This window comes from Panulirus ornatus, chromosome 67, assembly GCF_036320965.1.
Source record: "Panulirus ornatus isolate Po-2019 chromosome 67, ASM3632096v1, whole genome shotgun sequence".
NCBI lineage: Eukaryota > Metazoa > Arthropoda > Malacostraca > Decapoda > Palinuridae > Panulirus > Panulirus ornatus.
Window position 1 is genome coordinate 16348968 of NC_092290.1, and position 14348 is coordinate 16363315.

The 14348-nt window shown below is 40.1% G+C and overlaps 1 protein-coding gene across 1 annotated transcript in view; it reads right to left on the bottom strand.

The window, feature by feature from the left end:
* LOC139747136 (uncharacterized) overlaps nucleotides 1–14348 on the bottom strand; it is a 35346-nt gene that overhangs the window by 10933 nt on the left and 10065 nt on the right. The window contains exons 4-6 of the mRNA XM_071659053.1: nucleotides 11384–11509; nucleotides 8624–9342; nucleotides 3137–3254 (exon numbers count right to left, since the gene is read on the bottom strand). Coding sequence (XP_071515154.1) covers nucleotides 3137–3254; nucleotides 8624–9342; nucleotides 11384–11509 — 963 coding nt within the window. The remainder of the gene's footprint in view (nucleotides 1–3136; nucleotides 3255–8623; nucleotides 9343–11383; nucleotides 11510–14348) is intronic.

Here is a 14348-nt window from a genome sequence, read left to right on the forward strand (position 1 = left end):
CTAGAAAAGCAAATGGATTTGTATGTAGCATTTATGGATCTGGAGAAGACATATGATAGAGTTGATAGAGATGCTCTGTGGAAGGTATTAAGAATATATGGTGTGGGAGGCAAGTTGTTAGAAGCAGTGAAAAGTTTTTATCGAGGATGTAAGGCATGTGTACGTGTAGAAAGAGAGGAAAGTGATTGGTTCTCAGTGAATGTAGGTTTGCGGCAGGGGTGTGTGATGTCTCTATGGTTGTTTAATTTGTTTATGGATAGCGTTGTTTGGGAGGTGAAGGCAAGAGTTTTGGAAAGAGGGGCAAGTATGCAGTCTGTTGTGGATGAGAGAGCTTGGGAAGTGAGTCAGTTGTTGTTCGCTGATGATGATGCAGCGGTGGTGGCTGATTCATGTGAGAAACTGCAGAAGCTGGTGACTGAGTTTGGTAAAGTGTGTAAAAGAAGAAGGTTAAGAATAAATGTGAATAAGAGCAAGGTTATTAGATACAGTAGGGTTGAGGGTCAAGTCAATTGGGAGGTAAGTTTGAATGGAGCAAAACTAGAGGAAGTAAAGTGTCTTAGATATCTGGGAGTGGATCTGTCAGCGGATGGAACCATGGAAGCGGAAGTGAATCATAGGGTGGGGGAGGGGGCGAAAGTTCTGGGAGCCTTGAAGAATGTTTCGAAGTCGAGAACATTATCTCGGAAAGCAAAAATTGGTATGTTTGAAGGAATAGTAGTTCCAACAATGTTGTATTGTTGAGAGGCGTGTGCTATGGAGAGAATTGTGCGCAGAAGGGTGGATGTGCTGGAGATGAGATGTTTGAGGACAATATGTGGTGTGAGGTGGTTTGATCGAGTAAGTAATGTAAGGGTAAGAGAGATGTGTGGAAATAAAAAGAGCGTGGTTGAGAGAGCAGAAGAGGGTGTTTTGAAATGGTTTGGTCACATGGAGGGAATGAGTGAGGAAAGATTGACCAAGAGGATATGTGTCAGAGGTGGCGGGAACAAGGAGAAGTGGGAGACCAAATTGGAGGTGGAAAGATGGAGTGAAAAAGATTTTGAGTGATCGGGGCCTGAACATGTAGGAGGGTGAAAGGCGTTCAAGGAATAGAGTGATTTGGAATGATGTGGTATACCGGGGTTGACGTGCTGTCAGTGGATTGAACCAGGGCATGTGAAGCGTCTGTGGTAAACCATGGAAAGTTCTGTGGGGCCTGGATGTGGAAAGGGAGCTGTGGTTTCGGTGAATTATTACATGACAGCTAGAGACTGAGTGTGAACGAATGGGGCCTTAGTTGTCTTTTCCTAGCGCTACCCTGGACACATGAGGGGGAGGAGATTTTTATTCCATGTGTGGTGGGGTGGCGATGGGAATAGATAAAGGCAGACATTATGAATTATGTACATGTGTATATATGTATATGTCTGTGTGTGTATATATATATATATATATATATATATATATATATATATATATATATATATATATATATATATATATATATATATATATATATATATATATGTGTGTGTGTGTACATTGAGATGTATAGCTATGTATATTTGCGTGTGTGTGGACGTCTAGGTATATACATGTGTATGTGGGTGAGTTAGGCCATTCTTACGTCTGTTTCCTTGCGCTAAATCGCTAACGCGGGAGACAGCGACAAATCAAAATAAATAGAATAAATAGAATAAATATATTACGTAATTATATGGTGTAAATGGAATACCCTTGAACAAGGCATTTAGTTGTTTGTGGTGTCTCAGCCAACATACATGATATAAATCATCTACGAATCTGTCTACAGTCACCAAGATACAAGCACCTAACATTACCCACACCATCCTGGAAAAGTTACTTTGTGTCTCCACTACACAACCCTGTTCTGGATCCCAGTTCTTCCAGCGGGAGGGGATAGTGATGGGTTACCCACTAGAATACACTTTCTCCGTGTTGTATATATGCCATCTTCACGATCCTTCCTTGTGATCAGCCACAAATGTCACTACCTGGACAATATCCACGTAACGGTCAATAACAAGGACCTTCATCTCCGTCTTAAGAAAGCTTTGGAGCGGAATGTAAGAGTACGAACTAATCTGCAACACACGCATTCCTTTCCATACACTTCCTCAGGCAAATCTAGTCAGCACAATATGTCCGTTCACCAAAAACCTACTGTTTCTGGACTCTTACCTTAATGCTGCTGGTGAATATCATCAAAAATAGATGTCTGGTGTCTTCGAAAACTTCCTCCATAAAGTTACAAAGATATCGCTTCACTGGGACTCATTTTACCAGGAAGCCTAATACCTAAGGCAGTCCCACATCAAGAATGGATTTTTCAACACATTACACCAACAGATTCTCTTTTATGAGAACATCAATGAAAATTGTAGTACTGCAAGCAATCCACAACACACAAGACCTTCGAATGTAACCAGGATGTTCCTCTCTTACAAAACAGACGAGAAGACTCTCCTATCATCATATCCAACAACATTAAGTGCACACAACCAAAGATACAAAAAACAAACTTGCAGTGTACTACAAGGCTATAAAATTCGTCATGGCCTGCAGCCTCAACCGGAACCACAAACCACAATAGAGATTCTATGTAATCTAAGAATTCAAATAACAATAAGGAAGTTGTAAGCTCCTTAATAACATATAGAATGCGACATCCTAAACCTACAGTCAACCTCGTCTTCAAGAACCATTCTCTACAATGCTACCTCTGTGTCTACTTCCTCAGAAACCTACTCATATCTAATTTCGACTGAAACCTGAAGGTAATCTAATGATAGAATAACGAAACGTCGAGAACTTACATGTACATCTTCTATACAGACAGCTGCACACACACTTGCAAAAATGATAAGGACTTTAGAATAAGTAGATGCTAGGTAATAAAATCATTTATAGTCTATTTTCAAGAAACAGTTGTCTTCCAGTTAGAGTAACTAAAGACTCTCAGTGATAGATACTTGTCTACTAGCCAACAGCAAATGTAACCTTCTGTGGGTGAATACAGAAACGAAGAAAAGCCACGTAACGAATACAACTGGAAATTTGATCCATTTGTTATGGACCACGAGGCTAAACCTAGAGTTTAGTCATGACTTTGTCTCAACATTGCCATTTGACTTACTTGTGTGGGAGAGGACAGAGTGGCACCAAGCAGGAGCGCCAGCAACACTAGTCTCAACGCCAGCACCATTGTCGTCGAGCTCCAGGTCGTCACTGACTTCCTGAGGCTGCTGCCGCATCTTTTTAAACGGTTTAGTGGCGGATGAAGCACATGTGTTTCCACATACAGGTGGTACCCAAATAGAGTATTTTGTTTGAGGTGATACATTACACGAGTCAAATCATATGGCCGTTGACCCTTGCATACTGGCTCAGACAAATGACATCCAACCATTATTTTCATTTCACAGGCCAAGCATTATATGGTCGTTGACTTTTAGGATGAATATCATTTAGAGTATTTTGGATGTACCTCTGTGTGTGTGGGTGTAATTTTCTATGTTTATATGAGTGGATTGAATACTACACTCGCAAGACCTCATCTTTTAAAATATCTCTACATTTCTTCATAATACAACTTTACAAATTCTTTTAACCCCTTCACATTACCCCGTAACTCAGTTTATTACTCTCTTTAATGCCATTTTACGGCGAGTTGTTGTTTTATTCATGCATCTTCTAGAGAACTCCTCATTATCTACGTTAAGAAGCTGGTTTTCATGTCTAAAGTTTATGATTGATTCATCTCTCCACTTTTCTTTTCATAGGCGCAAATTGAAGGCCTCTAGCTTTATCACATACAGCTCTTCTTCCAATTTAGGAATCATTTTCATGCCCTCCTGTGTGAACTGTTACTGTATGCATCTTGAGAAGCATATTCCAAATTTAACCTACTATAGGATATGAAAGCTTTCTGAGTAATTCTTTACCCATATACTTGAATGCAACCCTAGTGTCTGCCAAGAGTTTGTTATCTTTACTAATATCATAATGTAGTGCTCTAGAAACAGTTTAGGGACGATGACAGCTAACAAGTCTCTCACACACACTCCTGCAATATATTTCAAGCTAAATAGGTTTCAGATTGAGGTCTTCTTTCACTGTGTGCAATCTTCATTACTCTCCTTGAGTTCAGTTTCATGAGCCATGTATCAGACCAACTGTAAAGTTTGTCTAGGTCGCATTGTAAGTTGATGCGATCCTTTTTTCATTATATTTCCATCATGAGTTTGGCCTCATCTGCAAACATGATCAAGTAGAAGTACAATCCTCCTTATAAGACATTCACACAGATAAGCAAGAAGAATGGTTCCAAGACAGACTCCTACGGCATGCCTTGGTTAACCTCAACCCATTTCGAAAAGGCCTCCCTAACGTGCATCCCTTGTTAGCTTCCTTTAAGGTTATCTACTCATGGAAGAAGTCTCCTCCTTATTCCTCCTTGAAGAAGCAGCTTCCATACCAACCTCCTTTGTGATACAGGGGCAAATGATTTCTAGATGTTCGTATTAATGTAATCTTTACATTAATCTCTAGGTTACTGTATTACAATCCAATGGAAAACAGGATGGGAAGGTGTTACTCTTGTCTCCCCTCTTTCCCAGTAATTACTTCAGTTACCCATCATATTTTGTTCAGTTTTCTCTACTAATGTACAGAATTATATTCTTTGAAAAGTCTGATTGCTTTATGTATGAATGTGATATTTTTTCTATTTGATTGTATATAAACTGATAGTATCTTTTCCGTTTTTATAATTTATGGGAAACAGGGAAATATGTAAGATGTTAGAGAAATTAATTGAAAGTACTTGTATACGAAAGTAGAAAAAATATTGGAATGTTTTGCTCTCTCTCTCTCTCTCTCTCTCTCTCTCTCTCTCTCTCTCTCTCTCTCTCTCTCTCTCTCTCTCTCTCTCTCTCTCTCTCTCTCTCTCTCTCTCTCTCTCTCTCTCTCTCTCTCTCTCTCTCTCTCTCTCTCTCTCTTATCATTAGTATAAACCTGTTTCTGGTATTTAACCAGCGTTGGATGGAAAAGAATATATCAAGCGGCCGTTAACTAGTTAAGTTAGATGTTAGCCAGACCTGCATTATGATGGAGTTCATCAAATGAGTGGTTTCAGTGAAGGCTCTGTTTGGACGTGTGTAGTGGTACAAAATTCCAATGGCAGGCTAAGTACGAAGAGTCGTGCTTGGAATAGCCCAAGCCCCCGGAAAGGTATTTGCACCTTACCTCTATACCTATGCTCATCCCATTGAAGGCCATTTGAGGTTACTGTAAGAGCCATGGGGTAAGGGTACAAGAAAATGACATAAGAACTATCTGTCATAATGTGTTCGACATAAAGGCACATCTTACAGAGATGTGGTGTATACTATCTAGGGAGTGTTTGTAGAAACCCTAAGCTAAACCTAGGTTTTGCCGTAATACACAGATTATCAAGATAAGATTTAGTGTAAGGTGATAACGATTTGATATTTGTGCTTCTCGCTTGTGATAGACTATCTTTATAAAAGAAAGGACAAAATTCGGTGCCAAAGGAGAAAGTTCAAAGGCACTGTTTATTTAGCATTAAATGACAGTCCCGATTTGAAATTTTAGCTCGAGTTCGGGTGAAAATGGCATTGCTGACTGACTAGAGGTAAAAACCAGCCCATGTTCCCTAATATCTAGTGGAACACGAAGCACAAAATAGCCTAAAAACGTATCAACTTCTATGGACAATTTTTTGAGCTTCAGCAAAAAGATTTGAGAGGACTTTTGAACAGATTAGTGAGGTTCTACTTTAAACATCCCAGGAGAAAATCAGAAGTATTCTTTATAAAAGGAAGTTATATCATAAGAATGTAGTAAGTTGCTTCACTTGTTTCCAGTCGCGGGAGAATATTCTTACGAAAATATTAAGATAAACGTCTGCTGTGGTATGTACAATGATCATACCACAAGAAATAGATATAATGTAAAACTTTGTGAGCCAGAAGAATATTGTGACTATGAGAGAGAGAGAGAGAGAGAGAGAGAGAGAGAGAGAGAGAGAGAGAGAGAGAGAGAGAGAGAGAGAGAGAGAGAGAGAGAGAGAGAGAGAGAGAGAGAGAGAGAGAGAGAGAGCCATTCCATGTGTGGCGGGGTGGTGTCGGCAATTGATGAAGGCAGCATTCATGAATATATTCATGTGTATATATGTATATGTCTGTGTATGTATATGTATGTATACGCTGAAATGTATAGGTATGCATATGTGCGTTTGTGGGCGTTTTTATATATCAATGTGTTTGCTACATTTTTTCATGTATCCTTTCGCTACCTCGCTAATGTGTTGGACAACGACAAAGTATAATAAAGAAGAAAAATTATGAATATACCATTACACCTTAGTTGTATATCAATATTCTAGTGTTAAATGTTTTCTATAATCAAATGTCATTTGTTTAAAGCCATTGAAATTGTGGTTGGCAACACTTAGTGTATCGTGATGAGGGAGGTATAATCAGTCCTAACTATGGCCACCCCAATAATCCTCCCTCCACAAAGGTAAATGAAATATAAACTGCTTTGCATTTTCTTTGAACACAACGTGTACAATATATTCTCAATGTTCGAGATAAACTGTGCTTTTCATATTCAACAACAAAAGTTTATAATAGCAACAATGCTATAGAGTGCTTAAAAGGTATGTGGTACATCAGAGGAGACGAAGCAGGTACAGCAGCAAATAGATCTCTTCTGTTGGTACAATAGGTGATGCATCATCCAACAAAACCACCGTATATCTAGTACACTCACTGATGATACAATACCTGATACATTAACTTACATATTGGAATAAGCAAGTGCTGATTCATCATCATAAGTGATATTTCAGAAATCATATCTTTGATACATACAGTGATACCTTATCTGTTGGTGAAGACAATAATGCATATCTACTGATACAAAACAGATGGTAATTCATATCAGCTGATACATATAGTGATACATATGTGCTGATACATACAATGATACATAATTGCTGATACATATAATGATATCTATATATCTACTGATACATATGGTGATACAGATCTAAAATATCTACTGATAACTGAGTGGGTAACATAGGTGCCAAAAACTAACATGTCTGCGGATACACTGGATGATGCACTAGCAAATGCATCTGTTGATACTGTAGCTGATACAACAGGTGAAACATTTGCTGATACACGTGATTAGTGATATATTGGACAATACATCTGCTGATGCAACAGCTGGTACACCATCTGATGCATCGGGTAGTCCATCTGCTGATAAAAGAATACCTATAGTTGTTGATGAAAAGATTATGAACCTTCAGTCAAAGACAGATACATAATGCGATACACTATTTAGATGCGGATATTTCAATACTTTTTAATACGTGATATGAATGTATCCACAAATGTGGAAGCTGCAGGTGGATCTTTATACTAGTGACATTTACAATGAATGTTACAGTGGTTTATTGTGAGGTTCGACCTGTTTGGTTTACCTCACTTCAACTGTGTAGTTTCAGTAGGCATTTTTGCTTTAACAGGTGCTTTAAGAAATGCTGCTTCTTTTATTGTTTCACCAGTTGGATTGTTTCAACAGGTGTTGCTGTTTCAGCAGGTGCATTGTACTGACAGGTGTTCGTCTACAAGTAGTTTTCGTCTGATGATATAACAGGTGTTGCCCCACTTACATTTGTTCCATTTTTTCTAACGCCATTTCATCGGCTTCTCTTTACCATTCATCATTTACAGTGGTTATTGTTCATTTAGTTTACCAGTTTTTTTTTCAGCAGGAATCATGACGTCATTAGGATCTGTCTGGGATAAGTATGTTACATTGATGTTAAAGCAGATGTTGTAGCTTCATTAATGAATACAATCTTTGCAGTTAGTACCTAAGTTCCGGCAAGCTGTGGGAAGCTTCCTCAATTCATCTTATACCTTCACAATTTCCAAAGTTTCATATGGCTCTTTATGTAAAGAAGTTCATGTGTTGCATATGAAGGACTTTCCCTGGCTACGTAAAGTTTGAGTATCGACGGATCTGTTCATTGGTGAGGGAGGCAGTTATAAGTCTTCAAACAGTAACATTTTTTTGACAAAGATCAAATGACCCTTCATAACAACCAAGATGACCTACATGTTGATGTTGCCTAACACTTTTAATACTTTCAACTTTTTATTTGTATTTTTTCTTTACTGTTTTCAGTCTCAGGGCTAGTAATCTCCTTCGAGAGAAACGTACGTTTCCTTAACATATGCGTAGCGTAGGGCCACTCATATTCCAAGGAAATCGAGAACTCTTTCGTATTTCCAGAATCTACAGGACCTCAAGGATCATCTAGAAACTGAGGCCCTCAGCCAATCTTCATAAAAGTGTACCTCCAGCTCCAAGATGACGTCCAAAACCTGTTAAAACTTTATAAAGGATAAAAGCCTCGTACATCTAATATGTTTTGGAAAGAATAATTTCAAAAATGATAAGATAAAACGACTGTCATGAGAGACAAAATTGTGGCAAGATGTAATCTACATGATGACAACCTCCGACATCTTCCCGAAATCTTCCAAGACTCTCAGCTTTTCCACATCCCATACGTCTACCACCCTCTCCTCGACCTGACGAATGTACCACCGGCACTTGGTGAACTATCACCCATATCCCCTTTATCACCTTTATCTCCTTTGTCACCTTTGTCACCTTTGTCACCTTTATCACCTTTATCTCCTTTATCACCCTTATCCCCTACATCACCTTTATCTCCTTGATCGCCTTTAGCCCCTGGAGTCCCTGGATCACCTTGGTCCCCTTTTGCCCCTGGATCACCTTTATCCCCTTTAGCACCATCAGCCCCTGGATCTCCTTTATCTCCCTTTCCTCCTTCTGGACCAGGCTCACCTTTAGCACCAGCATCACCTTTGGGGCCAGGAGGCCCTTGAGTACCGGGTTCACCTGGAGATCCTGCAACACCCGGAGGTCCTTGCTCACCTTTAGAACCAGGATCGCCTTTCATACCTGGAGGTCCTGCAGATCCAGCAGGTCCTTCAGGTCCTGCAGGACCTATGGGTCCTACAGGTCCAGGGTTACCTGGAGTTCCGGGATTCCCAGGGAGGCCGTCAGTTCCTGGAAGACCAATAGGACCTTTATTTCCTGGAATTCCAGGGGTCCCAGGAGGACCTACAGGGCCTACGTCACCCTTAGAGCCCGGTTGACCGGGAGGACCTGGTTGAGCAGGTGGAGCAGGTATACCTGGAGAACCAGGAGGACCTGGAGGACCTGAAGGACCTGGTTTAGAAGAACCACCTCCGCCACGTCTCTTGCCTGTAGATACATTAAAATCAAACCATTAGCTGACAGCAGTAAAAGATGAATCAATTTTCCGTACAAGTTTTACTCTACATACAAAGATTACATATTGAGTTCTTCTACATATAAATTATGTCATATTTATGTTACAATATTATGGTTGTTTCAATTCTCCATCAAGGTCACAATAATGTTTCTTTGATTGCAGTCGACATTGCTATCACACACACACAAAACACAAACACACACACACACAAACGCACACACACACACACACACACACACACACACACACACACACACACACACACACACACACATACACACACACACACACACACACACACACACACACACACACACACACACACACACACACACACATATACACACATATACACACACACACACACACACACACACACACACACACACACACACACACACACACACACACACACACACACACATATACACACAAAACACACACACACACACACACACACACACACACACACACACATACAGAGCAACTTAAACAAGCCTACAGAATATTTGAACTAAATGGATGTGACAAGTGAAGCCGCTCCCCTTCCCCTTTGTAGATCACCTCACCAATGAGAAGACTGTGCTCAAAATTAACAACTTCTTTGCTAATATTTGCCAACGAATACCGCAATGACATCAGCATACCTTCCATATCTTCCACACAGTAGAAACGATTTCAGGTTTTAAAGTGCCTCCATTGCATTAAAACCAAGCACTCAACCGCACCTATGGATCTTTCAGTGAAACTCTGCAAGGAAATCTCCCACAAACTAGCTACATCGTTGACCGCCATTCAAACAATCTAACAAAGTTATTCAAATCCCAACATAACACTTAGTTCCCACCGTCCAACGCCAATTTCTTTAGGTGAAAGACTGTGTGCCATGTCTGGTCGTAACCCTTGTGAAGGAGAGTTATTAAGGAGGTTCAGGTGGCGAGGGTTTACCTGGGTTGCTCAGTGTGCCGTGAAAAACTTTTTATATATTTTTGTATTTTGTCAGTTCTCTCATAATGATTTGGTTAGCACTAGGATTGGCTTTAACTTTGCCTGGGAACAAACTAAAGTTCTTAGTGTTAGCAATTAAGACAGATTCAAAGACGCTACTTGCGTCATACTCATAATAACAGGACCCACAATGGGTGCAGCATCCCCATCCCATGTCGAGAATCGAAGTCCATATTTTCCCCACAGTGATAGATATTGGTCGTAGTCACGAGCCATGTTAGCTGCACAATCGTCCAGATAGGCACCTCCTGTTAAGGTTATCACGTTACATAACGGATGTAAATATGTTACCTGTCTACATCAAATGTAGGAATGCCACATCTAACAGCTGGTTTAAAAGTGTTGTAACCCATATACTACGGTCTACACCATGTGAAAAATGTCATATTCAGCAGCTGGTGTAGTTAGTAATCTCTTAACCCATGGGGATGCATGAGGGTGAGGGTCAATAGCGTATACAGAAGTGCGGTTCCTACAGCTCCAGTAAGATCACACTCAACAAAAGATGCAAGTGTGCAGGAGTGTTAAATGCCACATGGCGTGCATGAGTATAAAAGGCCACATGGGGTACAGGATTATAAAGGCCACATGGGGTGCACGAGATATAGGAGTGTTAAATGCCATACAGAGTACATTATTTCTAAAGGCCAAATGGAGTGCAGGATTACTGATGGCCACATGGGGTGCAGCAGTGCTGATGGCCACATGGGGTGCAGGGGTGTTGATGGCCAAATAGGGTGCAGCAGTTCTGATGCCTAGATGAGGTGCAGGAGTGCAAATGGGGTGCAGGAGTGCTGATAACCCCATGGGGTATAGGAATGCTGATAGCCACATGGGGTGCAGGAATTCTAAACGCCACACAGGGAGCAGGTTTCCTGCCATACTGGGCAAAGATATCCAGTAATATAGAGGACATCAAACAACTTAGCAAAGAAAGAAACAGTCAGGCATGTTCTCTTTATCTCCAGCTAATGTAATACTACTTGTTCTAAGTGTACTTACAGCACCATCTGCCATTAAGGCAAGTCCCTGAGATTTCTTCGCAATTCTTAAGTTTTTTTTTACATTTTCCAGGACAATTCTCCTTTCCAGTAAATCTCAAATCCTCTACCATTCTTGCTTCGTCACCTGAAATTCAATGATTATCTGTAAGATTCTACGAGATATCCATAATCTTCCTCTATGAGCCATAGGTGGTAAGGATATTCAGTGTATGCATGGATCATGGGCAAGTCCCTGAGGATTGGAGTAATGTATATCTAGTGCCATTGTATAAAGGTAAAGAGGATGAAGATGAGTTTTCAAACTGCAGAGGCATATTTGTCTTGAGTAGACCTGAAAAATTGTAATTGATTGAGAGGGTTAGGCATGTACAGGTAATAAGATTAAGGAGGAGCAAATTGGTTTGAGAAATAATAGAGAATATGTGGATCAGTTTTTTCCTTTGAAGAATGTGTGTGGAAAATACTTAGAAAAACAAATGGGTTTCCGTATGTGGCAAATATGGACCTGGAGGAGGCATATGATAAAGCTGATAGAGAGGTTTCTGGAATGTCTTAAGAATATATGGTGTGGGAGGTAACCTGCAATAAGCAGTGAGAAGTATTTATCAAGGTTGATGTATATATACAGCCTACCCACATACACATGTACATACATACACGCTCTCATATGCTCATATACACACCTATACATTTCAACGTGTACATACATATACATACACAGACATATACATATATACACACATACATATTCATACTTTCTGCCTTTATTTATTCTCGTCGACATCCCACCATACATGAAATGGCAACCGCCTCCCCTCAAGCGCGTGGGCACATAAGGTAGCACCAGGAAAAGACAACGAAGGCCACATTCAGTCCCTAGATGTCATGTATAATTGACCGAAACCATAGTTACCTTTACACATCTAGGCCCCAAAGGACTTTCCATGGTTTACCCCAAAAACTTCACATAACCAAGTTCAATCCAGTGACAGCACGTCGAACCCGGTATACCACATCGTTCCATTTCACTCTATTTCTTGCATGCCTTTCACCCTCCTGCAAGTTCAAACCCCGATCGCTCAAAATCTTTTTCACTCCCTCCTTCCGCCTCCTATTTGGTTTTCCATTTCTCCTCGTTCTCTCCACCTCTGACACATATATCCTTTTTTTCAGTCTTTCCTTATTCCTTCTCTCCATGTGACCAAACCATTGCAATTCATCCTCTTCTGCTTTCTCGACCACACTCTTTTTACTACAACACAACTCTCTTACCCTTCCATTGCTTACACGAACAAACCATTTCACACCACATATTGTCTTCAAACATTATACTTCCAACACATCCATTTTTGCTTTCTGAGATAATGTTCTCGAGTTCCACACACTCCTCAACACTTCCACACACTCCTCAAGAATTTTCGCCCCTTCCCCCACCCTATGAGTCACTTCCGCTTCCATGGTTCCGTCCACTGCCAAATCCACTCCCAGATATCTAAAACACTTCAAAGCATACCCATTTTTCCTTTCCGAGATAATGTTCTCGACTTCCACACACTCTTTAACGCTCCCAGTATTTTCGCCCCCCTCCCCTACCCTATAATTCACTTCCGCTTCCATGGTTCCATCCGCTGCCAGATCCACTCCCAGATATCTAAAACACTTCACTTCCTCCAGTTTTTCTCCATTCAAACTTAACTCCCAGTTACTTGACCCTCAACCCTACTGTACCTAATAACCTTGCTCTTATTCACATTTACTCTCAACTTTCTTCTTTCACACACTTTACCAAATTCAGTCACCAGCTTCTCCAGTTTCTCACATGACTTAGCCACCACCGCTGTATCATCAGCGAACAACAACTGACTCACTTCCAAAGCTCTATCATTCACAACAGACTGCATACTTGCCCCTCTTTCCAAAACTCTTGCATTCACCTCCCTAACAACCACATCCATAAACAAATTAAACAACATGGAGACATAACACACCCCTGCCGCAAACCTACATTCACTGAGAACCAATCACTTTCCTCACCTCCTACACGTACACATGCCTTACATCCTCGATAAAAACTTTTCACTGCTTCTAACAACTTGCCTTGCACACCATATATTCTTAATAGCCTTCCACAGAGCATCTCTATCAACTCTATCATATGCCTTCTCCAGATCCATAAATTCTACATACAAATCCATTAGCTTTTCTAAGTATTTCTCACATACATTCTTTAAAGCAAACACCTGATCCACACATCCTCTACCACTTCTGAAACCACACTGCTCTTCCCCAATCTGATGCTCTGTACATGCCTTCACCCTCTCATTCAATACCATCCCATATAATTTACCAGGAATACTTGACATACTTATACCTCTGTAATTTGAGCACTCACTTTTGTCCCCTTTTCCTTTATACAATGGCACTATGAAAGCATTCCGCCAATCCTCAGGCACCTCACCATGAGTCATACATACATCAAATAACCATACCAACCAGTTAACAATACAGTTACCCTCTTGTTAATAAATTCCACTTCAGTACCATCCAAACCCGCCGTATTGCCGGCTTTCATCTTCCGCAAAGCTTTTACTACCTCTTCTCTGTTTACAAAATCATTCTCAGTAACCCTCTCACTTTGCACACCACCTCGACCAAAATACCCTACATCTGCCACTCTATCATCAACACATTCAAAAAACCTTCAAAATAATCACTCCATATCCTCACAACACCACTACTTGTTATCACATCCCCACTAGCCCCCTTCACTGAAATTCCCATTTGTTCCCTTGTCTTACGCACTTAATTTTCCTCTTTTCAAGACATATTTTTATTCTCCTTATTATTTAATATATATATATATATATATATATATATATATATATATATATATATATATATATATATATATATATATATATATATATATATATATATATATATATATATATATATATATATAT